We start from the raw sequence: 27,786 nt of genomic DNA on the forward strand, positions 1-27,786 counted from the left end.
GGGTGATGACTAAGTGCAACCTCCTCACCAGACAGCAAGTGATACCATGTCCAATTTGCCCAACCTCCTCATCACTGTGCTTTGATAAACAGAATATATACATATATGTATGTGGCAGTAAGCTGAACTTAAGTGAGGCGCGCAGGGCTGATTGTTAATCATTTTCTGAAGGGCAACCGATGCGCTCCTAGCAAAGTGAGTTCGCTCTGTGAAGCTTGATTCTCGTTGAAAGGGATCTCTGATATATACTGATTATGCCAGGGCCAATCGAGAGAACCAAGCGGCTCAAGTTCACATAAGCGCCAGAACTCGCCGTTCTAGAAGACACTTTTGAAGCCTGGGATCGTCGAAGACTGCTGAAGTACCGATTCGGCCGCTGGCTTATCGACGGTAATCAGAGGCTAAAAGCAGCTGAGGGTGAATAATCGACATGTTTGTTGCCGCGAGCCACGGAACGAAGCAGCATAAGCAGGTCCTCACCGTGGGTCTGCTTTCGGGGCTACTGTGTCCTTTCACAAAAGAACACAAACTGTGCATTTCCCAGAATAATCTGAAGAGCCATGACCGCAGCTGTTTCTGGATCTTGCAGCCAAGTATCGCAGGTCCACGCAACTGGTACCGCTGCCAAGATGTTTCCTGCTTCGTCAGCAACATAAGCCATTAACAGCTCTTATTTTACAAATTTGCAGAAACGAAAACCGGAAACCGATTTCGATCGCGACTGTACCAGCAAGGCCATGTCGATGAACGAATCAGTCGCTTCAGCCCATGCGAGACGTTAAATGAGATTTGGATTCTGTCCTGGTCTCCAAACGAACATGATTTTTTTACCTATAAGAGAAGCCAAATTTCTATCAAGTCGCAACCGTGACGCATGCTTCACCGTTTCATCTTCGGATCACATCCAACACCCAGTGTCCAACGTCCACTCTGAATACTCCCACCACGAGGTCCAGTCCAAAACAACCTTCTAGATGGAACAACAACCAGTCTATCATAGCAGCAACAACGATGTCATATCCATGATGGAATGGCAGGTCAGCAGGATTCAGGGACATAGGAAGGTTCGTGGCGTGAATCGTTATCATGTCGTTTGGAAACCATCTTGGGAACCAGCGCACAGGCTCCAGCATATGGCAAAGGAGATCGACGCCTGGAACAAAGCACATGACTACGCGGATTACGGAAGACAGCCGCTCCGTCAACCTGATCCCGTCTTGTCGCATTGGTCGGGAAAGGTCATTGATCGAGAAGAGAGGGACGGCCAGACATACTACAAGATCGAGTGGGAAAACACTGAGGAACCGGAAGCCAATTTGGAGAATGCCCAGGCTCTCTTGAACGAGTACCTGCGAAGGCGTCGAACATAGCCTGGCACGAGATTGAAGATAGGAAGGGTTGAGCGAGAGTGACAGCGGACATTCAACGCCTCCACATCATGTAGAGCGGGCAATCCTTGGCCGCAGAGAATCGTAAGAGGACTTTCTGTGGTGATACTCTGGCGCATTTTGAGTCAGCTGTTAGATGATTTAGCAGACCAGTTCTGATTGCATTCTACAACTGGACTCGTTCGACGTCCTCGGGCAAGCCTTCTGGTGACATTAACCTTCCGAGCGTCATGAACGTGGACTCGGTTTGGCCCTTCTTTCAATATACGCAACAAGTCTTTATCAAGATACCTTTTTCAAGGCGTTGTGACTGAACGACGACTGGTTTTATGGATCATTATGCGCATTCATGGCCGTGCCCATGGTATATAATCGTCGCTTGCCATCACAGGTCGGTCATACAGTGAGCTGGTCTCAGTTTCCTGACCGGGCAACAAGTCTCTTCTTCTCAGCTTTTTGTCTCACGAGAGCACATCTAAGCACTATTTTCCATCATGCTTGCTTGCGATAGTAACACCGACGCGTCCAAGTTGTCCGGATGAAGCATGAACACTTTGCAATTTTACTGTCACTCGCAACGTCCTCGTTTCGAAGCGATGTCTGCCTCCTCCGTATGTCTCTTTCTAGGGCTTCGAGTCCCAGCCCACGTCATCTCAGCCCCATCAGAATCCTGCCCAAAAGTATCCTCATCCGCCGTCGTTGCCAACACTAGCAATGGAGCAATAGCGTCATCCTCTGTGTTCGGGTCGTCGTCGTGGGTTGATTGATTGTGCATCTCCTGTGGAGAAGTGCCGAATATCTCGCCGGAAAAGCCCGGCTGTAAGTTGATTACAGAACCAGACGTCTCAGAGCCCTGGAGCGACATTGAGAACGCGGCCGGCGACGTGACACCGCCCGACAATTCCAAATGACTAATCCGATCGGCTTGAGCGTCAATTGTTTGGTTTTGGACTTCAATGCGTGCTATGTATTGCTGATTTTCTTTGAAAAGCTGCTGTAGTTTTGCGTCTTTCGAGGCAGCAAACTCGCGCCAGTGCGAGATGCACGTTGTCATCTCGTGTATGATAATCGCCACGAGTCTTGCGGTGAGGTTTTCAGGTCTTCCGTTCATAGTGATTTGAGGTACTTCCATCTTAATTCAAGCTGTTATCAATACTACCGCAGTAGCCAATCATCTGATTTCAGTACAGAAGGCGTTCTTTTGAAAGGAAGTAGTGGTATTGGACTAAACCCTTATAACACCCACAGAAAGTCCGAAGTGGATGTGCTGCAACAGTCTTCAAGCAAGCTCAAATCGGATCTTGAGATGCTTCTGCTGTTGAATGGCTAAAACAAACTCTTGATGTACGGCTTGATGTCCAGAGGCTTTTCCCGGTTTCTAACCTCAAAAGAGCAAAACGTCATTATTGTGTTTGTTGCCAGAACTGGCGCTTCGGGGAAATTTTCCCTGCGGCTAAAAACTGATGTAAGCATAAGACCACCAGTAACTGATCTTTGTCGGGATGCAGACGTAGACGCACGCGCATCTGCACAGCATCTATTTTATGGTTGATTCAGGCTTCTATCGAGCAGGTCACCGGCTTTTGTTCAAACGCATCCAACATGCTGGTTGCTCTTCATCGCATTCAAGAGGATGAATTCCGCCTCAGAGGTGCTCTTCCAGTGAGTATTGCGATTTCTTCATCGCCACCTGGTCCGTCGGTCATGTTGCTACCAGCTGTCGGTCATTCATTTATCTTCGCCCGAGATCAGGCAGGCTTGGCGGTCCCGGGGCAGTCTATCTATAGCCTACTAAGTCACCATACTTAGAATAGAGAATATGAATCAGCTGACCTATAAGAACGCATTTGATCCATGGCCTAATATACACAGTGATTGGGTTCTTCGACCATCACAGTGATTCGGGTGTTACCTAGCCCTGGCCAATCTGCGTGGTAATCACGAGAGTCTGCCTGGGTGTGCGCAGTATAAAACCGCAGCTCTTACCATCCTTACAGACCGTTGCTTCTTGGTTCATCTCACCTGTCAAAGTTTCACCAACGACGACATTTCTCAGTTTCCATTTACCAACGCACCTTTTTCACTGTATTTGTACTACACGTGCCTATCAAAGTTGCGACTTCAATGGCCGGCACCTGGTATCATACTTCTACAGTTTCTGTCTGGTTCAATAAGATCAAAACCATCATTGAGGCGACCGGCTCGCGGTTAAAGACTTTATGCATGTCCACCACGATCCCGTCTGTAGAGAGATATCTAATGTTGACCATAGTCATCCTGTTCAGGAACAGACATAACCATGACGACGACCATGACGACGACCATAACGACGATCAAAGTCTCCCTCGGGATGAACTTCCCTGGTGGATATTGAGAGAAGCGCCGCCTCCAGGGCTTACTCCTAAGACTCTACCTAAATAAAAGCGAATTCTGCAGAGTTTGCCGCGAATACAAAACACATCAGTTTCGTCACTTCAACGCGGTCAATTCTATAAGGGAGGCAGGATACGCCTCCTAGCGCGAAATTAAGCTCGGAAATCTCTCTACTTCGGAATCACTGTGGTACTTGACCAAATATCACGTCGTCGTATTCAAAGATCAAACGTTACAATAAGTAGCTATTCAGAATACAAGGTTCTAGTGGATTCAGCCAATCAGACCGCGCAGTCTAAATCTATTCTCCTTCCTTAGACACCGTAACGTCTGTCCAGCCATATGAAGAATTACGACATGACTCCATTACTGGATGCCTCCCAGATCAATCAGTGGCTCGATTCTATTGCGCAGAACATTCGCGCCAGTCCGCCATGCAGGACTGGTGCAAAACAGACCTGACTCGACTTGAAGGCCTTTGTGACGAGAGGTTTCCATATTCTACAAGACTCTTGCGAGGGCTCAATCGAATGCTCGCCACTTCTTCAGGAAACCTATAACCCAGTCGACCTGAAGTTCGATTAAAGTCGGTGCATTAGTCTGCGTCATCGAACCTTGCGGCCCTTGCAGCATGAACGCATTGTGATCATTAGATATCATCATGCCAAGGTAAGTGTTTGAACCGCTGTTCCAAGCGTTCTTCAGTTGAGAGCTAAGTATGCTTTTCATGGATGTTCATGTCCATCAGGCTACCCGTGACAAAGTCGTAGCCGGTCGCCATGATAACAACGTCCAAGCCGTTCGGTAACATTTTGAGATAGGTAGACGCTTGGACTTAGTCTCTTGGCCCCTGATGTAGTTATTGGGATGAATATCTTCCCCAGCCACTTGATGCCTGTAGAATTCGATGTCCATCCGTGAGGTTGTGAAGTACTATCCGTTGGACTCGTTGAGTTTCTCGGGATACTGATACATACGCTACGACTTTTGACTCATGGGCGTGACACCTAGCCTGAGACCCGTTCCCCGTTGAGAAATGTTGATACCCGACTTACTTTGGAATCCAAGAAAGGTGACCCCAAAAGGGGTTTGACTAGTTGGTGAAGACAAGTGTGCGAGATCCTTGAACCAAAGCGTACATGGGGCTATTATTGCTATAGAGTAGGCATGGGGCTATTGCGGCTATAGGGTAGAACAGAGCCTCATTAGCCACTGCCCGCCTCAAATTCACTTCATTTCCAAAATCACTACGGGGCTTGATAATGTGTCAGGCTTCATTTCCAAAAACCAATTGTCACTATGACTACTGTGGCAATCCAGAACACAACATCCAGTAGCTCCAGCCAGCAAGACCACGCGATTGAAACCTATCCCTCCACTTTGGATACGACAAAGTTGGCCCAGTCATCGAGGGACTGGCTGCACAACTCTCTCCATCGCTGCACCCCGCCCAGATAGATGAGCGGCTCGATTCTCTTGTGCGGGATGTTCGCGCCAGTCCACCACGCGGTGCTCTCGCAGAAAATTGACGACTCAAAGGCGTCCATTACGAGATCTTTCCACGACCGACAAGACTCGTTCAACGGTTCGATCGAATGCAGATTATCTTTGCGCATCCGCTCTAGGAGGCTTACCACCCAGTCAACCTGAAGCTCAATGAAGGGTGGTGCATTAGTTTGCGTTGTTGGCCCTTGCGGCCCGTATACCATAAACGCGTTGGGCATGTTGGGTATCATCATCCCGAGGTAGGTGCTGATGCCGCTCTTCCAAGCCTCATTCAATCGACCACCGTTCTTATCATGAATGTTCATGTCTAGCAGGCTCCCCGTGATACAGTCGTAGCCGGTGGCCATAATGACGAGATCCAAGTCGTGGTGCGTGGCGGCGTCTGGTGGGCCAGTGAGGATTCCGTGTTCATCAAAGGCGTCGATCGGCGTCTTCTTGAGATCTACCAGCTCGACATTGGCTTGATCTAGCGCCTCGTAGTAGCTCATCTCAAGATTGACGCGTGCCGATCCGAACCATTCGAACTGCTTCAAAGGCGCGACGATGTCCATCTTCTTGCGGTCCGTCATGCGGCTTCGCGTTTTGCGAACCCAAAAGTCGTACAAGCATGCGTTAGCCGTCTTGTCAAATGCGATGTCGCGAAAGTTCGATTGCGTGAGACCGAGGCCGCCCCTGTTCCACAACTGCTCGAACAGGCGGTCCCGTTCTGCCTCGGTCGCGCAGCGTACAAGTTCGGTATTCTGATTGTATGGGAGGGCCGAGAATGACTTGAGCTTGGCCTGTGCAAATATGGCGTCGTAGTAGTGTTTCATTTCCTCAGACTCTCTGTACGACAGCTGTCTCTGGTGCATTGGGACTGCAATGCAAGGGTTCCGTACGAAAACTGTCAACTTGCACTCTAACTTAGCAAGCTCCTGCACAATCTGCAGACCGGAAGCCCCTTGCCCGACGATACCAACCCTCTTGCCCGCCAGCTCGAGGTCGCTGGGCCACTCGGATGGATGTACAATCTGCCCACCGAACGTGTTCTGGTTTGGAAAGGGGGGTATATACGGCTTATTCATTGAACCGCATGCGAATATGGCGTACTTGGAGGCAGCAATCAGCCCCTTTGCCGTTCGAAAGCGCCAGCGTCTGTTTTCGGGGTCATATTTCACCTCGTCCACTCGGGCGTCAAAGATTGTGTCTTTTCGGAGATCCAGTGTTGCTTCGACGTGGTGAAAGTATCTGCGTATTTCCTCGTGGCCAGGAAACCTCTCGGTAAAATGGAAATCAGCCCAGACTTTGGGTAAGCTGAACTGATAGGCAGGCGTGTCGGAATCAACCCTGGCTCCGGGGTATCGGTGAAAATGCCAAACACCGCCGAAGTCGTCTCCGCGCTCGAGGATCTTGGCAGAGAATCCTGCTTCTCGGATCTTGTGCAATGAATAGCAACCGCTGAACCCTGCGCCGACGATGATGACGTCCGTCTCGAGCATGTCTGCCGCAGTTCCGGTCATTGTGATGAGAGAGAAAGGTTTGTGGCTGTGAACGCAATCGCAGATTCCTGAAGCGCTAGTGAAGTTGTGTAGACGTTAGGTAGTGATTCAGGATAATAGCGGGATCGCGTCATCTAATTTGGTATTTAACTTCACTTGTCTTTCGGCTTAGTGTAGTCCCTGTCACGGGAACAGAGGTTATGCTGAGTGCTGTCATTGAGAGCTGTTTCTGGCTCTGTCGTGTGGTGCATTCTCAGGAGCATTGTCGTCTTCGGGAGGGCGTGTGAGAAGGGCGTGGGGGTAGATCGCACATTGAGTGGACAGATGCGATTTAGGATCATCGCAGGGCTGCAACTGCCGCTATGAAAAGTCTCCACCAGGCCAGATATGGACGGAGGGCCTCAAGCAGACCATGTTAAGGTCGATTGGCTACCTGATCACAACAACTGACGAAACTGGCGCTAAAACAAGGGTCTGGTTGGATTGCCCCACCGCCCTTGAACGAGAAATGACAGTATCAATATGGACCGACCGGCTGAATCAGCAGTAACGAGGCCGTGATGTTCTAGAACCCTCCACCGAAGTGGAACCCTAACAGCAGTTGCAGTACACAGTAGTTGATAATCCATATTTGAAGGATGCATCCGAAAACTGACTGCGCGTGTTAATGTGCGTGAAACGTTTTTGTCGGACGAAAACACTGTCGGCGAAATGTGCACTGATGACTGTTAGCCACGAACGATCGCGATTGGTCCGCGTGGCTCGCCACGATGTATCACAATAAATGTCCGCACAGGGTATCGTAAAATTCTATTAGTCCACTGCGTCAAGCAGGATGTTCTCGTGGCTGGTGCAGCATCTGGTTGAGAGCTGAGCCGTCATCAAAGGCGGGCGCCGTAAGCTATCAGCAGCTGGACTGCGTCCTCGCTCTTGTTCCGATTGGCAAAGAACAGTGGACTTTGCCCCCACTCTCCGGGAATGTTTGGATCGGCCCCTTGTTGAAGTAGGAGCTCCGCGCAGGCTAGGTTATTGTACAATATTGCGACACCAAGAGGTGTATGCATGAATGCTTCAGTGTAGACTCCGTCAGGCACGGAATACCCTTCGTTTTGCCAATCAATCATAGATAGACAGCAGTCCCTTACTGACGGGCCGAAACCATCTGGTCCAAGATTGAAGAGCCGCCGTAAGATATCATAACCCTCGGTTTCCGCCGACAAATTTGGCAATCCAAAATCGCCTGCCAAGGTGTGTAGGATCGTATCTCCAATCGAGTCGCGTAAGAAAAGGTTCGTGGAAGGCGTGAGCACATAAAGCAATGCTTGAGTTTTCCACCTACAATCGAGCTGATGTTGATGCCAGGCATGCGTTGATACCTCTCGGCTGAACAGGCGTTCTGGCGTGCGCACGAGAACATGGAAAATAACGTCATGCTGTTGAGTAAGTTAGGTTGCGTCCAGCCATAGTCTAATGTCAGCGGTACCACATCGGCCCCCTGAGCTTCTCGGTGTTCTTGATCCCCGACCCAACTTCTCGATGATGCCAGTGTCGAAGTAGCAGCCTCACTGTTGCCATCGGCGGTTCTCCAAGCTGAGGTAGTCTCAAATGGATCCGGATACTCGTACTCGAGGTAAGGAGGCTCGTCCGTCGGCATATGCTGCTGTAATGGTGCACCGCCTGGCTGCGCGGGATCGTCATCGCTAGAAGTTGGCGTATGTACGCCGGAAGACCACGAATCAGAAGGGGTAGGGGCTTCTTCAAAGTCTACGGAATACGGATCGGCACCGAAGAAAAGTTCTGAAAAGTCTCGGGCCTGTCGCTCCATCGCGTTAGTCAAAGCTTGCAGCAGATGCCGAGACAGGAGAACACCTATACGACAGATGTCGTAGCATCGCAGGCCATTTGATCAAGGCTGAAATATTTGTACTTGTCAGTTACCAGTGTTCAGAGGCTCCGTTGGAAAAGCAGGAACCGTCGTTCGGTACGTATCAAACTTCAAAAGCCTTTTCTTAACCTATCAACTGCCTCAATAACACAAATGGTGCAATGCTTTCGGTGTCCAAGAGAAGACGCAACTATCTTCGCGGAACAGCTCCCGAATTGGCCACACGCTCGGAAGCCTATTTTTCCCATGTCTGTTGCATCGAATCAGACAAATACCTGTGCAAACATGCAGCAAGAACGATCGAAACTGCCATTCCTGGAAGGAAAATTAGTGCGCCGATTCTACGGAAAAACCCGGCCTTGGCCAGCCATACATGACAGAATTTCACGCGTCTTAAGGCAAAAGACAACCAAAAAAGACCTCGCATCTTTGTGTGATCGATTCACGGTTATTGAAACCTACTACAAGAAAGCGAGTTGCGTAGAGATGAAGGGCTCTTTGCCAAAGGGTGAGTTTTGAGTGCAGCTCGACTCCCATATAGATTATTAACTGACAGCCTCGCCAAGCCATGACGGGAGCAAGCGGTAAGTCGCCAAATCAAAAGCCGTCTGCTTCTGCCCAAAGCGAAGAAGTGAAGCCTTCCATTGCCCGTGATTCACGGTACGCGCCATACCTTATAGCTTGACGCATGCCGGAAAGCTGACATTTGGCTAGCCCAAAGAACGCGAAAAAGGGTCAGCCGGGCAACGCCATTCAGTATGTGCCAATCACGCCTTGGGCCACGTCCACCTGGGTGGCGAGCGGCAGACTTGTCATGGAGCTCGTCAACAACAGGATGGCGTATTATTTTGTGGCCGACGATGGTCGTGTGATAGGTGTCTATCCTGGTGTTTGGAGTTTTCCACCCATGTTCCAGTGGTCGTCAAATAAAAAGGTGGCAAGCTGTTGATTCTAGCCACATTCCCAGAGGGAAATCCTACACTGCAACCCGTGTCTTCAGTTTCGTTGCTCCTGAATGATGATACAGCGTAGTATTCTTAGGGGAGCATAGCTATGGAAAATGCAAGATTTGATGTAGATCATCGTTATGTTCCCGTTGAGCGACGCTGTCTAAAGGCGTATATGTATTCAAAATCTTCTACAATTCGCATATTCTGCTAAGCATAGACATGCTACGGTACATGCAAGACTTCCTGGCTTTAAACACATCCCGGCTTTGACTGGACAGGCCCGGTAGGCGCACCTTCTCTTTGGGACGGTGCAAGGTATTGGAAGTGTTGCTGTTTATCATATTGGTCGTGAGCTCGCGCTGTGCCGTTTCTGTGTGTTGCAAGTCCGAACAGAGGGCAAGATCTTTCAGTCGATTCTAAGTCCTTGAGACATACCGTCCGATCTGATGACGATGGTTTCTTTGATAGATAAAACTCACTGCCCGGTCGGAACGACAACGACGATTCATTAGCGGCACTGCTTGTTGGGATTTTCTGTTCCTCCTCTAGCTGTAGCTGAGATGGAGGTCTGTTGAGTGAGGTTTGTGGATATGCTTGTGATGCATAATAGGGTGTCGCAGTATGAGGAGAGAGTAAAAGATCTTGATAAGCATCGGCTACTGTTCGCCTGAATGTTTGAGAAAAGAGGTCACCGTACATGGTGATGTTAAAGTATCTTTAGACGTTGCAAATTCAAGGTGACAAAGTTTCTAGCTCTCGCCGCACCAGGTATGCTTTTGAGAGCATCCAGCATGAGCCACATTTGACACCAACCTTATGTATCAGCTGCAGCTGCCCAGACATGTCAATAAATGCGTTATAGATAGCTATCGGTACGTCTGCAGCCAATTTTGACCCCAAGTCAAGAATGCTACAAAAGAAGAGACGGCGGGTTGATGGCTTCATAAGTCCTTCTACTACATACTGAACCAACCCGCAGAAACCACCATGGAGATCTGGGCTTTTGCCAATATATACACAGCTGCTCGTACACCCAACTCAGTCCATTCATCTTCAAGCACAGTGACAACGCTACCTCAAGCGTGCACCTGGCCTCCGAGAGAGAATCCGCTGACCACAACGGCAGTTCGTACTACTTCACTTCCGGACACGCTGACTTACACTCATCGATTCTGGAACGCTACTTTCGCCCAAAACACACCAAATATCAGCACTGTGATCAGCGTGACGAGGACGGCATCTAGTAGCAATCTTGAGTCGTCTTGGACATATCAAAAACCGACAATGCACATATCCACAGCGGTACCCGTCAGCGCAACTGTCTCTCACCGCGCCCGCTGCAACTGCGTTGCAGGCTTGTTCATTTCCCTTGTCGTCATTTCTCTATGGGAGTATCTCGGTTAGAAGGGCTATGGGCCGTCCAACGATGCTGATCCGCAAATACTTCATGACAAAGGGGAATGTGCCGTCATAGGCGGATGCATGTTTACATTTTGTGTGGGTCAAGCATGTTGGCACCATGCTTTCGTTTTCAGTAAGACTTCTTATGTGTACTGGCAGACAAGATAAAGGTTGGATCCTCTTCGACACAATGAGAAGACTTTTCAGACTGAAGCTTTTGAGTTCCCAATCCGCTGCAAATAGAAACAAATATCTACAATGGAGCTGTCGTTTTTCGTCCTTTGAACTCGGAGTTTTGCGTTTCATTGCCTCTTACTCTGCTGAGGATGGTATAACTGGAGCTCAGTAGCGAGACTGATAGGAAAGCGAGACCTTCCATGGCCGCGGGTCGAATTCACGGACGGGATCAGGGAAATGAGATAATTGTCAAAAGTGGGATCCCAAGCAGTATCTGAGCATATTTCCGTAACGCGAATGAACGACTTAAGTAGACGACGATATATAAGCTCAATAACAAAAAAAACAACCTCAGGAGATCATCCCCCGCCGGCTGCTGTGGCTCAGTCGACTCTCGAATAGTCAAAGACCATCGTCCGCGATTCTGCATGGATCTTTGTGCTTCAAATATCAACCGCTATTATACTGCTCGATATCAGCTGCATGGAGCTGCCGTGGACACAGATTTTGTCGTGGAAGTGCTGTTTCACTTTGTTACAAATATCAACATAATGTCGCTGAGGTCTTCGCTGAACGGTTCGGGGGCTTTATATCTGGCTTGTCTTACCTCTTTACCCCTATTCAGTGCCAGCATTGAATTCAGTCAAGAGTATGATACGCTGGTGTTTGAACCTCCATATCCACTCTTGGTTAATCTCCCGGTGAACGACCTTTGACCCAGGCTTTTAGCGTCCAGCAAGCCATTTCAAGTCCCAGGCTTTCTCCTCCGATAGACCACCTTCCCCTGATATGTGGTTTATTGCAAATTGTGAGCGTGTCACTTATAGTACTGTTCCGATGTTGTTCCTCTCCCACGAACATTCTGAATATTTGAGAGGCTGAAAACTGATCCGCGATGGCTGTAGTGGCTGGTTTGCAAACAAAAGTGTGGGTCGGGATGGTGTACTATATGACAGTGCTAGTAGTAGCGTGTGATTAAGAGCTGCATGAAAGCATCCATAACCGGCTTCATCAGTAGTCGTTCTCCCACTACTTATCGCAGTGATCTGTACACCGTAAGAATACAACACCGTATGCTGAGGTATCGAGGGCGGCAATCCAGGGCGTCATGGCTGCCAGTGCAATCGGCTCCAGACCCTTGATTTGCTCATATACCAAAGTCATAAACAGTTATCGATCCATCATGCTTACCGTAAAAGGCGTAATGGGCTTCGCCAGATAGGCTTCGCCAGATCTCGTAGTTAACAACTTTCGTAGTGGTGCTGTGGGGTCACCGCTGACATGGGATGGCAGAATACGGCGGTACTTGCTAAGTACTGAGAGAGCAGCCTCTATCATAATCAAGGTAAAAACGCTAGAAACGGCTTATTGATAATCTGTTAATTCCCGATTTTTTCATGGTTCTAGACCCTGCTTAAGCCGTTGTTTGTCGGGTCTAATTCTGGCTCTGTTAGCTACAGCTCCACCGAGGACTTGCACTCTGCGAAGAGCGTCATCTGACCCATGTCTGCAGCATCTCCACAGCACCACTACAAAAGATGTTAACTACGAGATCTGGCGGAGCTCATCACGCCTTTTACTGTACTTGCAATGGGTTACAGCCGCCTCCAAAATCGGTTTCCGCAACACACTTCATCTTCCTGAACCAGACCCACACAGGCTTGGTCCAAAAGCATTCCATCTTGTTGCTTATCACCTAAGTGGCTTCGGCACTCAGAATACCACTGGTTGCGCCTGATCAGGTGGGCAACAAGGCGTACAGTATTGGTCATATGTTGCCTCCTCTCAGCTTGCATACTTCCAGGACTTTGTGACATCTGGAGCCGCTTGTGAATCTTCGGATAAGCAGGGTGGCAAGAACACAAACACCCCCTGCTGCGCAGCCATAAAGCTACGTCGTCGGGAAATCAATTATTGGCTGTTGGCACAATCAACTTAATTACTAAAACAACTCGAAAGCCATTATTTGCTTCTACATAGGGACAGCCTCAGCATTCGAATAGCTTGAGGGCGGAAGCCAATTATGGGTACGACTGCGAAGACCCCTAAGGCGTTGCGGTCTGCGGTAGTGACGAGCCGCAAGAGAACGAAGAAGTGGCGAGGAAGCAAAGTGGCTCACACCAAAGCCTGCGACAAAGCCTGTGATGGCTTCCGTCCGACAGAAGCCGTATTTGAGGGCAATGCAGTCGCATCTCAATAGCCAGTCTCGGTCATTGTATTGTCGTCGATCACATTCGAACTTGAAATTTCCTCAGATCATTCAAGTCAAGAGAAGATGGCTCCTGTGGCGTCGCGCGCGGCCATCTTTACGTACGACAAGAAGGCCAAAGAGAAGGTCCGAAAACGTGGGTCAAGCGCGAAACTGAAGGCTGTGCAGCTGGGCGAGGGTGCCGGAGTGTTTTCAGCCGTCATCCACTTCAATCCGACTTACGGACAGTTAGATGGTGCCGTCCACGTTCCCGAGGGCCAAAGCCTTCCTGATGTGAACCGTTTTGTAAGCCTGTGCAGCATATATGTTCTTGCGGTTGGAACGGGGTGGACTGACTCATGTATTACCCAGCTAGCGGAACTCGTCAACGGCACTAACGAAGTTGGAGGCCAACGCCGGATCACCCGCCATCGGCGAAAGAAAACAAACGTCGAATCGGATCAAGTCACGGTAAAGACTGACGACACCAGGTTGGGAAAAGTTGCAAGTGGCGCAAAGGCAGAATCCAAAGTCATTGCAGCAGAGGATCCACCGACAAGTGAAGTCGCGGATGAGGACGTGGACGCTCCCCACGACATCGAGGCTGATAGCCATGTCGTCGCTGCCTTCGGCGATAACACACCTGACGCCCAGCAAGTCGAGACCCCTTCGAATGAAGAGACCTTTGGTTTAGCAGCTTTTGAGCTGCCCACAGAGACAGCAAAATCCAACCAAGATGTCTGCGAGGCGGAAGATTCTGTCATGTGTGGTACTGACACCGCGAATGCGCCGAATGAGAGCGAGGAAGATTCCTTCGTCGACTTGCTCGAGATTGGCTTAAACGACCTGCTAGAGATGGAAACCGAGGGCAGCTACGCACCTTCTGGGTCAGTTGAGAACAAAAGGGTGTGTATTCTGGAAGGAGGGCCAAGCGACAGTACCTCGGATCGAGAAGCAGACATGGGGAATATAGGAGGTGATGGGTTGGTGAAAGATACGGCGGAGATCGACAAGGCAGCTCCATTGCAAGAGAGGAAAACACCGAAAACGCCATCAAATGCAGCGCGCGTCAGCCACGCCACAGAGAGCACGCAAAGGATACACCGGTTTCTCTATCTAGTGTCGAGACAAATTCGACTCGCCAGAGAGCAAGGAGACCTCGAAATTGAGCAAGGTCACCTAGCCAGGGCAGACGTCGAGGCACTTGGAAAAGTCCAACCGACAGCGCAGCATCGAGGAAATCGAGATGTCGGGCTGATCTGAAAAATTGAGGGAATAGCCCTAGTACCAACCCATGCAAAGACAGAATCATGGGCTCATTGGCGAGCCCCTCATAGATATTATATCCACTGACCACATCCGCGCATTGGAAATGAAATGTATGCCAGCTTAAAGGGGTTGATGACTCTTCAAGGCAGCAATCGCTAGAGAATGCTTTCGGATTCCGGGTAGGCTCCTGTACGAGTAAGCGAGATGGAGGTTAACAAGGTGATGTCATCTCGCGAATATATCTGCATCGGCATCGTGAATCCGTTCAACCGATCGAAAATCCGACCTCGGTCGGATGTTGTATGTCCAGCGCGCAACTATTTTTGAACAGTGAGGTTGTAGAATTGTCGCCATGGTGTAAGGGGCTGGCCCTAGGCTTGTTCAACGTAGAGGTGCCGTCGATTGACTATTCTAAGCTGAAGAAGGGAGAAAGGACTTTACAGGGATAGGCGCCTAACAGCGGTGAAGCAGACCGGGTTAGGCGGTGTGCCCCGGCAGAATAGTGGGTCCAACGGAGCCGGATCTCGGAGACTGCTCCGGCAAAGCCGGAGATATCGATCCGGGCTCTAGCCCGTGACAGCCTCAGAGCGATGACGATGGACCTCTCCCAGCTGGTTCGTCTCTCGAAGTCTGGGCTCGGATATTTAACAAACACGACAGGCCGAAGGCCGGCGGATGAGATCGTCGATGCCTGCGGAAAGTGATTTCAATCGCGGCTGTATCTAGGCTGTGTTCTTGGGCATTTAATGGTGATAACAGCAGCTCACATCGCCTATCCACGTATTGCGTAATTATTAGCACACCCAGTCACTCTCGTTCTGATCAGCGGCCCGTTCTTGTGTCTATTTCGCGATTATGAGGCCAGTTCAACTCGAGATATGTACAATCACCTCAATGCTACCTGAACATGCCTCATACCAGGAAGAGATTGTCTAATTGCTCCTTAATCCCAAGATTGTTGATGTCCTGATCTGCGATGTAAGTTTCCCCTGTAGCCGACTCCACTTTACCACTAGAGTCGACTTCGATCATGGCGCAGCTGCCATAGATTTCCGACTTCACAACATCTTCCGAAGTCAGGTATACCGCCTCGCGTGGAGACCCCTGTTCAGGAAAGTCTCCGTACTTGCCCGACCGTGATTGGGACACTGATGACGGCCTGAGAGTCGGCCAGGTCCAGACAAAGTATATGCTGTACAATGTCCCTTCCGCCAGGTCTTTGGGAAGCCTGATGACTGCTTGACACCACAGGTCAGCGCCTTGGGGGTCCATCGCGGCTTTCCTGAACTGCTGTTGTCTCTGCAGCGAGATCGGTCCGCTGTTAACTTGGTAGCACTGCCCGTCATCGTAGTGTCTGGTTGCGAGAAGCCGGCCTCTTCCATCTCCACCCTTCCCGTCTGCTGTCCACCTCTTGAACACGTCGAACAGAGAATCTTCTGCCCTCGGAAATAGTGTTCCGTAAACATATATGGTGCCCCTGTTGGAGGGCTTGTTGATCGGGCTATCTGGAAGGGTGATATGCCCATTTTCCTGGTAACGCAGGCCTACGAAATCGCCAGGCGCCGCTTTGAGCATGTCAAATCCAGGCATCTGCTGCCCAAGTGGCTGCTTAGCGCACAAGTGATAGTTGCTAGCCTCCAGAAGATTGGTGAACAAGCCGTCACTGAAATTCCCATTTCGACCAGACCATCGGGGTGGAAAACCAGGTGGAGAAAGCATGGTGCCGTTTGACGCTATTCTGTTCAACTGCTCTACCCATGTGTGCGCAGACACTGCGCATAACAGTTTCAGAGCACACAGACAAGCCACAACAACACCAAACGCACTCATAGCAACGATGGTTGTGAAAATGGACAAGGCGAGGGCATGAGAGTAACCTGTACACTTATATGAGTTGCCGGCTATTTGGTGCAAGCGTCTTCCAGCTTACTTTGGACGTGTCCCATATTGTAGCCCGAGCCAAATGGGATGACGGTATCACTCTATTTCTACCTGTGCTGAAGCTGGTTTAGCATCCTTATGGCTCTGGGGTTCGTCTAGGATATTTCTGGCGCCAGGAGGAAAGTGGACTCGCAGCCGCCAGGCAGTTGCTTCCGTGGGGACTTTGGGTTCGCAAATCGCACACATGCTTGGGAAGCTATTTTTAGCTCTTCGTTTTGGAATTGGGGGGGTCTCAATTCAACTTAGGATTGAAAAGGTCCTGCTGTTCAGGGGAGAGTAGACGCACACATATGCACGTACGTTGAAAGATCAATGCACCTCACGAGTGCAGTCGCAACCGACGTCCGTTTACGGCGTTGGTCCTTCCGATCTCATCGCCTGTTGGCGTCAGATGCACTGTACATACATGTATATACAAGCTTTGCAACGGCTCAAGGTCTGCACGGCACGAGTGTTTTCCCACAGGTGCACACGCATCCAGTGAATGGTGTGTTTGGCTGCCTAGTCGGCTCAAATAAATGCCAGGCAGGAGACAGCCTGCCGCGGCCCTCCAGACCCTCAGTCATGTTCACATTGACCTCGCTGAAGATGTCTTTGTGGCTCTTTCGATACGACAGACACCCTTACCAGCGTATGTAAGCCACCGCGCAAACGGGGAGAACCACCCTCAGTTCCGGCCGGGGCCGTTTGTGGCTGACCATCGGCAAGGTGCTTCGCGATAGGTGTGTTCGGGCAAGGACCTGTGTCTACAAGAACCTCTGGGCCTCGGCCACATCTGGCACCTCACGCTGCGGCTTGGCATGCAGCTCGCTGGTGCATACCAAGTCGAAGACATGGCACCAAGAAGGGAAGAGAATAGTTTCACGGATTCTCCTTCCCTCGCAAGAACATAAGACAGTCTTGACGTACAGTAAAGTAAGACCGTCGCTGCCAGCATCCGCGTGAACACTCGCCATCGTGCCCAATTCTTTCCCTGCAGTTAAACTTCGCGTTCGATGTTCGCCGTAAAGCTTACTCTTTTGTTGTCTGGCCATCTCTCTTGCTGGCAGCGCGTGAGCAGCCTTTACCGAACTCGCTGATTCATCCACTGACAGGATCCATCTTCAGCCGGGCGGTATGGGCGTTTGGCAATTGCGCTGGACCCATGCTGTGGGGTGTTACTGCACAGAACACAATCCGGCGATGGGCATTGTACGTTATGTTGCCCTTCTGCGCGGCTAGGCTGGTTCTTGTGCCTTTGCTGGTTGGGAGGCAATAGGGCGCGTAGTAATTATCAGCTCAGAGTTGCAGTTTCACTTTTCCTTGCTCATTAATGCAAAATGTAGTACGGCCGCTATTTATGCAATAACTTTTGACGTGACATATCAAAATGAAGCCATCATCCTTTCACTAGAAACCTCAGATCCCTATGCTATCTGGGTCTTATAACTAAGATATCCTTTCTGTAAAGTTCTATGATAACCAGCCTCTAGAGTTTCAGTCCAGATGATGATTTGTTCTGGAGCCTTAATCAGCTGCATGATAAAGTACGTTTAGAATATGCAGTGACGGGAAAGAACTGAAAAGTGACAAGGCTACAGAAGCACAGGACCCGAACCCGAGGCACTTGCTACCCTTTCTCTTCACAATGAACGCAGAGCAACTGGTCTATGTCTCGTTCGGTTCGACTCTTATCTGGTAGTAAAGATAATCACCTAATCTCCTCATGCCTATAACTCCTTCGCCTGCTCCAGCTTACTACATTCAATCTCGTCCTTTTAAACCTTTGAATCTGCTGGTGTGATATTCTCGGAAACTTCCCGCTTTCCACCGCGGTGAAGAACGGGATAGGTCCCACCAAAGCTTACGACAAAGTAAGAGTCACTGGCCCTGGCTAATCTCAATACCATCCTCGGACCAGCTGATTTGCTCTTGGCTCAGCATAGTCCCCTTGAAGGCTTGTCGGCCACAGACTAGGGTGCCGTTGTCGTTACCCACCAGCTTGTCTGAGAAATGTCAGTGATGAGCGACAGCACGACAGATCACACTGCTTACTCAGGTCTATTCCGAGATTAAGATGTTGTCCACCCTGGTTTCCAGCATATGGTGCGCATTGGTAGGTGGCCCAGGATGTCGTTGAGTTATCCGATGAACAGGGCTGAGCAAATTCGAAGAAGTTTCCCCTGGAAGCGATCAGCGCTCTGTCATGTATATTTGTACATTTTTTTAAGGTGTATTCACTCGTCTTGCGCCGTCAACCATTTGTCTCTTCCGTCTTGATACGCTATACAGTGATTCAAATCGAGAACAGACCAGGTCCAGCAGCCTGTTTTGGACCTGCAACGTGCAGCCATCTTGTACTTTTCGTACTCAAGCGTACCCCAAACATCACAGGATGACAGAAAGTCGCGCGGCTGCAGAGAATCATTCTCCCTTCCAACCAACTGGTTTTCGCGTTGCTCTGCTGACACATGACCTAGCGCACTGCTCAAAATAGCCAAGTGGCTGAGGACTTTGACGACCGGAGAGACCATGGCTTACGATTGATAGTTGTAGTCGCTAGAGTGTCTACACAACTTCAGCTGTCGCAGCCTCCTCATATATTGCTGGGATTCATGCATTGGTCTTGGTTGTGTAGGAACTTGCTCCAGTTCAGTAATGGCTGGCTCTTCCTAAAGTCAATTTTCTCGGCCGTTTTGAGCTCGTCGCGCTATGAAAGCGTGGCCAGAAGCACGAATGGGCGTATTTGTATTGCTGTACTGCATACAAGACTACATCACCTCTTGGTTGTTCTGAGACTTCACCAACGTCGCTTGGATCTACGCACCACTGTAATGATTTGAAGCCACATGTCGATTAGTCCTCAAGTACAAAACCTTAATGCACTCGCAAGGGACCACTTTGCTACAGCATTTTGGGTATGTACTGTATGGCGCTTGCTCTCGCAAACAATCTTAATGTTCGAGAAGCCGAAAATTGCTGTGATGGGCCTCCACAGACTCTGGTAATCGCTGTGGCGACTGGTCTGCCAACCAAAATGTGGGGTCGGGATGGGGCACGACAATGCGAGTGGCAGCGCGTAATCGAGGGCTACTTGAAAGTACCCAGAACCGGCTTCAACAGCAGTGATTCTCCCATTGCTAATCGCGGTGGTACTATATGTGCTCAGTGATAAAGAGCCCAGCCTGTGGGTCAAGTTCAGATAGATGAGGTGTAAGGTGATACCGTACGTACTATTGGGAAAGCGCCCTCCTCGTACTGCAGCTTCTGTGCAATGACGCCGGTCGAACTGGGAATCATCGCAGGGCCTGGAGACATTCCATTTCTCACGATCGTCCAATTATGCAATGAACAACATAGAGCAAATGTCGCGCCCTCTTTCTGCACAAACTTTCAACGTAATGTTGTGCGTAGGTTGTGGGAGCAGCACCTCGTGGCCTTGCCATTGGTTGTAGCCTGCATCACGCGTTGCGCCCGTCACACCGGTCGCGTACTCCACGAGATCCAGAGCGAACCCGCCTCCACAGGGCTGGCACCCGACGGCGCAGTGGAGCGCCGGCCCCGCTAAGGTACACACAAAGTCCGAGACCCCAGATGGAGTGCGGCGTCCGAAGAGAAGCGTTACAGCGGCTGCTCGTACATTAATCTCGTGGTAAAACCTACCCGGCCGCTGCTTTCGCATATAGAGGATATGAGCTGCCGACTCATCGTTGGGGGGTACAAGTCATAACACCTTGACCAAGAGGTGGATCTGTGGCTCTCGCGCTACTGTATGGCGTTCTTCCTCAGCGAACTTTCGGCGACCACGTGGCACGTTGAATGGAAAAGCACCGGTCTTCTTACGGCTGTAAAGGGCAGCTAACTTTAGCCGTGCTTCCGAACATCCTGCTCCGTCTCGACGCGGCGAAATAGACTTGAAGACGGGTTCGACTACGGGCCCCCGAACCGGGAGTGCAGCGGAGCTTTTCAGGCTGTCCGTGCGATGTCTGGGCGAATGGCGCTGGCAGCGGACGTTTTGGGCGTGCCGAACTTTTCAGACCTGGCCAGCTTGCATACAACGGCGGCTTCATGGGCGTGCAGGTTTGCGTAACCGATGTCCCTGGCTCTTGCTAGTTCATCAGGCCATGTGCCGCCTTGTAGACCCCGGCGGTACCTATCCGTCAAGATAGAGCACAGGTCTGAGCGCTGAGTCCTGCAGGCATTGCCAGGTTCCATCGCACCAGTGGGGCCGTTTGCCGTCAAGCACCGCCGTCTTCTAGAGGAACTTGGGTATTAGCGCCCGCGGACGATGCGGTGGAGTGGATGTTGAGGGTGGTGGGTGGATTCATGTAACAATACATGTCACTCAGTCTGTTCATACTGTATGGCGGCGGCGGACAGGGCTCCCACAGAGAGGCCAGTGACAGCTTTAAAGACCTTCCAGCCCCCCACCAGGCTCAACGCACGGTCGTTTGGATCGCCACATTGTACCTGGCATACACCATGACGACGCCTTTTCGCACCGCGCTCAGCAACACCGTTCATGCACAACGTGGCTCTGGGGAGCGTCACCACGAGATTGATCCTGACGGAGACGTGCTGCTCGTCCTAGAAAATCCGAACAAGGCGTTTGCCCCATGGGATGATTGCCTGGACGCTGGGCTTCAGGGACTAGACTTGTGGTTCGCCTAATCCGTGCCCCGAGACGAGGCCGGAGGTCAGAGCTGACCGCTAGATACAGCGAGCCCGATAATTGGTCGGTTTCAATGTTGAAGACGGAAGCAGAAGAAGAAATTGGCACGAAGAGCAAGAAAGATAAAAAGAAGAAAAAGAAACAGAGAGCACTTTCGCTATCAGAGAGACTTGAGTCGTCGGAGTACGCGACAATTGCGACCACCAACGGGCCCGAAACAAATGAGTCCCCACTCGTGGGAGTCGAAGTCAACCGAACACCGACCGTCAAATTCGTCGTTTCATCGCGACATCTCAGTCTTGCGTCAGCTACTTCAAAAAGGCACTCAGCGAGCTGTGGGCAAAGACTTTGGTGCATTCCGAGGATGGCCGTCGGCATTTACAGGCAGCGGACTGGGACGCCGACGCTCTCCCCATTCTGATGCACATTTTCCATGCCAGAACGCAAAACATCCCCCGCAGTGTCGACTTGGAACAGCTCGCCAAGATCGCTGTACTCGTTGATTACTACGATTGCCACGACACCGTCGAATTCTTCGCCACCCTTTGGATCCACAGCCTCCAGGAACAACTGTCGTTGCAGTGTAACCGCGAGCTGATACTCTGGTTGCTCGTGTCAGTCGTTTTTCGTCGAGATGACCTCTTCCAGGCCGTCACCAAGATAGCCGTTACAAAGAGTAAAGGGCCGCTCCCGACCCTTGAGCTACCCGTTTTACAAAGCCCGATCGGTTTGTACGCTCACCATCGTCTCTACGTATGCCTGCTGACACCGGCAGACCAGATCGACAAGCGAAGGCAGGACGCCATAGCAGATATCTTGGGAACACTGGACAAACTAGGCTCCGATCTTCTTCGTGGCTCCACTGGATGTGACTTCGATTGTTCTTCCGCCCTATTTGGCGCACTGGCAAAGAACATGGCGAAGCACAACCTCATGGACCCGGTCCCGCGCGCACCGTTCTTGGGCTATGGTATAACCGCGCTCGAGAAAGCGGTCAACTGTTTCCAAAGTCCTCGGTGGCATCACTTTGTCTATTCTGGTCTGAGCTCGGGGAGCTGCGAGCTTTCTAGCATGTGTACCAATCTGCTCAAGAAAGGGCTCACGCTTAGTGAGGTTGGACTCCTCTGTCCATGAGCAGAGCATCAAACTCGCCATGTTGTTTGGAGGTTGATAAGTTTTTCAGACATGCGGCGCGGAAATGCTGCGACTGCGACCGTTGCATACAACAGGGGCCGTCGACAATGCTCTGGTACGTCGCGTACAAAAGGAAGCGCAAGGTCACCCGAATCGGGTTTTAGGCATTTTCATGATGAAATGAAGACGTTGGCATGTGGAGGAAGGTGCATTGGATCGCCGCTGCGATTGGTTCGTCGCTCCTTGTGATGCACATTCGCTTGTCTGCCTGCTAGTCCGCCTTATGTATCGGTTCGGTGCGCCTCACGTCGCTTGCACACGCGGCATAATGCAGCCCTGGTTCTCACTGTACTTTTGTTCAGGTTCATCCTGCAAGGCCTGCTCTAGAGTTAAAAAGACTCACGGAACGTACGCCTTACTTGTGCATCACTGGCATGAGACCGCTAATATTTGGGACACCGCGGACGTCTACCAAGAGACAGAGCAGTCCACAACTGAACACAGACCTTGCTTCCTCGAAAACCCACCGGCCTCTGTGCTGAACCAGGATGGCCGAGGTCATCGGGATACTCGGCAGTTGCATTGCCATCTGTCAGCTAGTCGGGTATGGGAAGAAATTCTCACGCAAGCTTTATAAGTTTTCAAAATGTGCTGGAGCCCCGACCGAGCAGCTGGAACGGCTGGCAAATCAGAGTGATATATTCTGGAACTCCATTGGAACGGCCCAGCTCTCACTCAGGCGCCATGGTGAGAAATGTTGTCGCTCCCCAACGCTTGATTATACGTTGAAAAATCGTGTCCTGGAGGGAATAGAGATAGAGGCAACGTTCATCAAGCGCGATCTTTCCACAGCCATCGATCGCCTAGGCAACGTTGCGAATAGCTCACTCACAGTCGTCAGATTGTTCAAGTGGCTTCGGCATAGCAAGTCATTCCTGTTGCCATTTCCACAGATGGAACTCGTTCAGCTTCCTTTCCCAACTGCGCATTAGTGCATTGGGTGGGTGCCGCGTAAATTGCAACAGATGAAAGAACCGTGAGTCTGGGTGTCATCAGCTGATCTGGCCTGACGAGCTCCGGTCGATTGCGTCAGTACATTAACAAAGCCGCCGAATGACAAAGGGTTCCCCACGAAAGCTCCAAGGGCTACCTGCGCCAGCCAGGATACATGGGACAGGGGCCGGCACGGCCCGGTCACTAGGGCCAATAATCTTGGTTCGACTCCCTGCTCGGTAGCCACTAGCCAGCTGTCACCCCCGTGAAACAGGTCCGTCCCGACTACCCCCGTGTCCTGGACCGACATACGACTACTGACCACGTCTGCTGCCTCCACTAGGTAGGGGCGAGAGACCGCGCTGCAGCCACCTACTGCGTACAACATGTCCCGTGCACCAACCCTTCAATGAAAATGTGCCGGGCCAATATGTAACTGAGGGGCCGGCCTCCCGACGTTGCCACGTGCTGTCAGTCTGTCTCAAACAGCGCGGATCGGCGCAATGTGGCGAGAACCAGCATCCGCAACGTATCAAAAGGTGTGATCCTGTCGGCATCCCCTACAGACTGGCTTGGGTCTTGCGTAGTGTCACGTCGACCAAATACTCAACAGGCTCTATACGCGTCCATGATGCCTCACAGTGATACGCCTTCTGCAGCACAAATCCAGCGAAGGGCCACTGCTCGACATGTTTATGGACTGGAGCTCGAATGGCCATGAAATTGCGGACATTACTCAGAGATGGGTCGAAGCAACTTTTCAGAGGGTTGAGTCGGCTTCTTGGAAGTGTTGCCTCCCCTCATGCCACCACAGTGAGAATACCTGGAAGCAGTCTTCATAAGCGCTCCGGGGATTTGATGATGAACGTACTGGTACTGCTTGTACGCATGTTGTTGTTGCAGGTTCTGGCCTCCAGAGTATGTTCTGCAGGTGGTTTTGGCGCCCCCAAAAAGCATCCAAAATCTGGGGAAGGGTAGCCAAAGGAAGCACCTACTGTGCCTCCAGCACTGGCCCTCACCAAGTCAACCATACCAACAGAGTACATCAGGATCATTCGTGCAGACACCTGTGCCGTTACCGAACAGCTACTACTGCCGCCAACCTCACATTCGGGCAAACGTTCCGTCTGTGCAACGAAAATGTCCGGAAAACAAGGGCTGAAGCTGGAGATCAGTTGCTAGTCTACAGTTTTTTGGTATTGTAGCACTGCGGTCAGCAAGCTGATTGGACTCTCGAGAAGGTTGAATAGCGAACCATTTCGGAAGTGACTGGCTGAATATCCCTGCAATCCCGCTCGATGCGCTGGGTTTTGTTGAGTTTTCAGAACGAATAACTGAACTGTCAAGCTGCCAAACGCTCAGGTTGAGCGACATCAACCCAGCAAAACTTCGGCCCATGTCGGAGTATTGCTCCTACCGCACCACCTTACTTCGTTTCCACTGCTCAGTCCTAAAGCCAAAAGCGGCGTGGCGAGGATGATGTGTCAATAAGCCGCCGCACATACCGTACCCCGCTTCAATGCACGTAGTCGTCGGGAGCTATCCAAAAGACTGCATCCCGAATGAATGACATCTGATCTCAATCACCCACAATAAGACAAGACGACTGAATAATCATGGAAGTCCCTGGAATGGCACGTCCACGATCAGCAAAATAGCTGCTCAGTTGAGAGACAGAGAGAGCGATCCTCTTACAGTACTCGGGCAACTCCATCTTACCGCTGAGAATGACAGGCTCCGCCCTGGGAGACTTGTCGGGCAAGTTCTTCAAGTCAGTGCGGGCCAAACATAACGGAGCGCTTCAAACACAACGGCGTGAAGCGCTCCGTTGTCTGGAAATACCACCGCATTTGCCCATGCCACATTAGCCTGTTGTCGACGGCACGTGTTGGCCATCTTGCTGCCAGCGCTTTCCTGCTGCGAGACCGAAGTTGGCAAGATACACAGCTTCGCGAAATTGGTGTCCGCTTGGCATCTGTGTTCTGTATTTTGAGCACGGTCCATCCCGTCCAAGAACGGCTTAGGCACACCCTAGGGGAGCAGGGTACCTTGACAAAGACTCGGCTATATTTGTTGAGTTTTGCTATTCGGGCAGTGGAACAAATCTATCGGGGCAGTACACACTTTTTCCGACCAATCAGATCACTCAGTTCAAAGTTCCGCAACTTTTCGCATCGCGATTTTTATTACGGCAATCGAGAGATCTCGGCCAGCCTAGTTTTTGACTTTTTAGCAAAAAAGCTATTAGGACTGCTGCGCTCGTTAACCATGCTACTCTACACGTATTTTTAGCTCTACGATAACATCCCCCGTAAACCCAGCTCCCCAAACGCCCTCACAGCCTTCCCGGCGCCGTTGACGACAGCGCTAACGATCCCTTAGCCGCCGTACGCGCGCTTCGGCGCCGCTTCTGTGCCGGCGCCGTCGCCGGCGCCGTCTATAGAACATCCACATCATCGTCAACATACTCGAACTCCGATCGATCGCGGCGTATACTCTAGCGTACAGGCCGCGGCGCCGCGTGGGTTCGAGCCACTGCGGCGTACGATCGCGAAGCCGTTGGCGCGGGCGAAGTCGTTGAGATAGGTCATAAGGGCGTCGATCGACTCGGCAGGCTCCCCGTTGACCCCGCCTTACGGAGGGTTCGGTATCATGGCAGAGTCGGGCTAGGTAGGGGTAACTGAGGCCGTAGAAGGCGTCGGCGATAGCGAAATTGAGGGATTCTGGGCGCTGGGCGGGCTGCGCGCGTAGGGCGCGTCGTCTGGCGTCGCGAAGTCCATCGTTGTGGTTGACGTCAAAAAACGACGTTTCGGCAGAGTGCGAAAAAAGTGCGCGCGCGGCGCGCGCATCGTTGAAGTCAGAGTTGGGCGGATGCGAGTGATCTGATTGATCGGAAAAAGTGGGCACTGCCCCGATAGATTCTCTACACTGCCCGAATAGCAAAACTCTATGTGTTTGGGAGCCCGGAATGGCTTACTGACCACATCGCTGACAGCTGGCTTTCATAATACACATAGCCAACATGACGTGAGCCAAAACAAGCTGATGGTGTGCCTTGACAGCTCACAGCGTCAGCAACAATCAGCTTCCTCTAGATGTTGTCATCGTCATCCATTCTGCAGGCAGTAAACAGATAAATGAAATAGCTCACCCCAAGGGATGATCCGCCCGATCGGCACAGCTCGGTACTAGTGATCTCAGAGGAGTGTCATGCAGCCTGGGGGAGTGACTGTCACCGTTAGTGTCCGCGATAGTGCAGTACGCGCGGGCCATTGCATCCTGTCCCGGCCACCATCAAGTACGGCGGGAGGTCACGCCTTCATATTGCCCAACTTCAGTTTCCCATCTACGATATTTGGGTGTGGTCCGTTGTTTGGACCAAGCCATGCCGTGATGTTCCTCGCTAATCAGGCTCAATCTGAATGCGGGGAGGGTGTACGAGTGGTGGCTCGGTAAGCAGGTGGATGGGTAGCTGTCAAAGTCATTCAGGTTGTATTTGCACCATGGTACAATAAGCTACGCACACACGCACGCACAAAAACAAGAGGAGCATTCTATTCGAAGTAGAGACGATTGGTGCAGGTTCTAGTTGGCGGTGACACACGCTCGAGGAGCAGCACCATACTAAGGGAAGGCAGATGGACATAAGAACACAGAAGCGCTTCAGTGGCAGATAAGTTTAGTGAAGCTTCGTTGGCAGCCTTGATTGAAAGTGTCTCGGTGTTTGGGTGGTATTGTATGTTGCCACCTCAACATATGCAGCGGTCGCCACGCAAAGACGTATGAGTCGGTTTCAAGACGTGTGACGTCCGAGGTGCGGTTGCTGCGTCATAGACAGGTCTGAGCTTGCCTGCTTGCTCAATTCAGGCTTTTGAACAGCATACAAAATTTCTCCCCTACCTTCTCACCTGACTTTGTCTCGTCTCGAAACCTCAACACATTCCACCTGTAAAGTCAAAGACAGTTTCTTCTCAGCCAAAAGTCGAGGCCCTGTATGCTAATATTTCCAATGCAGGCGAAAACCACGCCGTCCCCCTTAACAGAGCTGCCCAATGAACTCCTTCGGGATGTCATCGGGTACTTATTCTTTCCGGACAACCTGAATCTAAAGGGTACTTGTCGACGCTTCAACGACCTTATCAGATTTGGTCAATCTGAACAAATTGAAGCAGAAAATACCGACGTTGCAGAGGAACTAAGCATATACACTTATGTTGGTTATCAACGTCTGCGACACGACACTTCAGCAAGTTTGCCGACAACATGCTTATGAAGAAAAGACGAAGAGGTGGTCAAGACGCTCCCAAGCGCTTTTGTATTGAATGCGGGATAGGCATGGCGCACAGCAGCGTTCAGGGATACTCCCCAGCAAACCTCATAACTGTGAGAGGTGACGGGTATGTCGTTTGCTCTCACCGCCGACTTGTCAAGTCTGGGAGACAGGTCGATCAG

At 51.0% G+C, this 27,786-nt stretch overlaps 9 protein-coding genes across 9 annotated transcripts; 5 read left to right on the plus strand and 4 right to left on the minus strand.

The window, feature by feature from the left end:
- Nucleotides 1-1,025: 1,025 nt before the first annotated feature.
- On the plus strand, nt 1,026-1,370 carry CGGC5_v015974 (uncharacterized protein; the record flags this gene model as incomplete). The annotated part of the gene is made up of 1 exon (XM_032022658.2): nt 1,026-1,370. The coding sequence occupies one exon, from the start codon at nt 1,026-1,028 to the stop codon at nt 1,368-1,370; it is 345 nt and encodes a 114-aa protein (XP_031880617.2).
- Nucleotides 1,371-5,128: 3,758 nt separating this feature from the next.
- CGGC5_v015975 (Baeyer-Villiger monooxygenase) lies at nt 5,129-6,766 on the minus strand (the record flags this gene model as incomplete). Its single annotated transcript, XM_066153375.1, has 1 exon — nt 5,129-6,766. The coding sequence occupies one exon, from the start codon at nt 6,764-6,766 to the stop codon at nt 5,129-5,131; it is 1,638 nt and encodes a 545-aa protein (XP_066007190.1).
- Nucleotides 6,767-7,626: 860 nt separating this feature from the next.
- CGGC5_v015976 (Ankyrin repeat domain-containing protein 36C) lies at nt 7,627-8,570 on the minus strand (the record flags this gene model as incomplete). Its single annotated transcript, XM_066153376.1, has 3 exons — nt 7,627-8,009; nt 8,085-8,178; nt 8,229-8,570. 3 exons carry the CDS (start codon nt 8,568-8,570, stop codon nt 7,627-7,629), a joined length of 819 nt encoding a protein of 272 aa, XP_066007326.1.
- A 546-nt stretch (nt 8,571-9,116) lies between these two features.
- CGGC5_v015977 (uncharacterized protein) lies at nt 9,117-9,579 on the plus strand (the record flags this gene model as incomplete). Its single annotated transcript, XM_066153377.1, has 3 exons — nt 9,117-9,138; nt 9,197-9,290; nt 9,345-9,579. The coding sequence occupies 3 exons, from the start codon at nt 9,117-9,119 to the stop codon at nt 9,577-9,579; spliced, it is 351 nt and encodes a 116-aa protein (XP_066007191.1).
- A 988-nt stretch (nt 9,580-10,567) lies between these two features.
- CGGC5_v015978 (uncharacterized protein) lies at nt 10,568-10,984 on the plus strand (the record flags this gene model as incomplete). Its single annotated transcript, XM_066153378.1, has 2 exons — nt 10,568-10,607; nt 10,707-10,984. 2 exons carry the CDS (start codon nt 10,568-10,570, stop codon nt 10,982-10,984), a joined length of 318 nt encoding a protein of 105 aa, XP_066007195.1.
- Nucleotides 10,985-13,433: 2,449 nt separating this feature from the next.
- On the plus strand, nt 13,434-14,609 carry CGGC5_v015979 (uncharacterized protein; the record flags this gene model as incomplete). Its single annotated transcript, XM_066153379.1, has 3 exons — nt 13,434-13,503; nt 13,600-13,652; nt 13,719-14,609. 3 exons carry the CDS (start codon nt 13,434-13,436, stop codon nt 14,607-14,609), a joined length of 1,014 nt encoding a protein of 337 aa, XP_066007194.1.
- Nucleotides 14,610-15,527: 918 nt separating this feature from the next.
- CGGC5_v015980 (uncharacterized protein) lies at nt 15,528-16,334 on the minus strand (the record flags this gene model as incomplete). The annotated part of the gene is made up of 1 exon (XM_032022663.1): nt 15,528-16,334. The coding sequence occupies one exon, from the start codon at nt 16,332-16,334 to the stop codon at nt 15,528-15,530; it is 807 nt and encodes a 268-aa protein (XP_031880495.1).
- Nucleotides 16,335-18,416: 2,082 nt separating this feature from the next.
- On the minus strand, nt 18,417-18,889 carry CGGC5_v015981 (uncharacterized protein; the record flags this gene model as incomplete). Its single annotated transcript, XM_032022664.2, has 3 exons — nt 18,417-18,541; nt 18,591-18,718; nt 18,777-18,889. The coding sequence occupies 3 exons, from the start codon at nt 18,887-18,889 to the stop codon at nt 18,417-18,419; spliced, it is 366 nt and encodes a 121-aa protein (XP_031880620.2).
- A 2,128-nt stretch (nt 18,890-21,017) lies between these two features.
- On the plus strand, nt 21,018-22,341 carry CGGC5_v015982 (uncharacterized protein; the record flags this gene model as incomplete). The annotated part of the gene is made up of 4 exons (XM_066153380.1): nt 21,018-21,193; nt 21,256-21,442; nt 21,505-21,934; nt 21,983-22,341. The coding sequence occupies 4 exons, from the start codon at nt 21,018-21,020 to the stop codon at nt 22,339-22,341; spliced, it is 1,152 nt and encodes a 383-aa protein (XP_066007303.1).
- Nucleotides 22,342-27,786: the final 5,445 nt, after the last annotated feature.

This window comes from Colletotrichum fructicola, assembly GCF_000319635.2.
Source record: "Colletotrichum fructicola Nara gc5 chromosome Unknown KSG_Nara_v1_contig10, whole genome shotgun sequence".
Taxonomy (NCBI): Eukaryota; Fungi; Ascomycota; class Sordariomycetes; order Glomerellales; family Glomerellaceae; genus Colletotrichum; species Colletotrichum fructicola.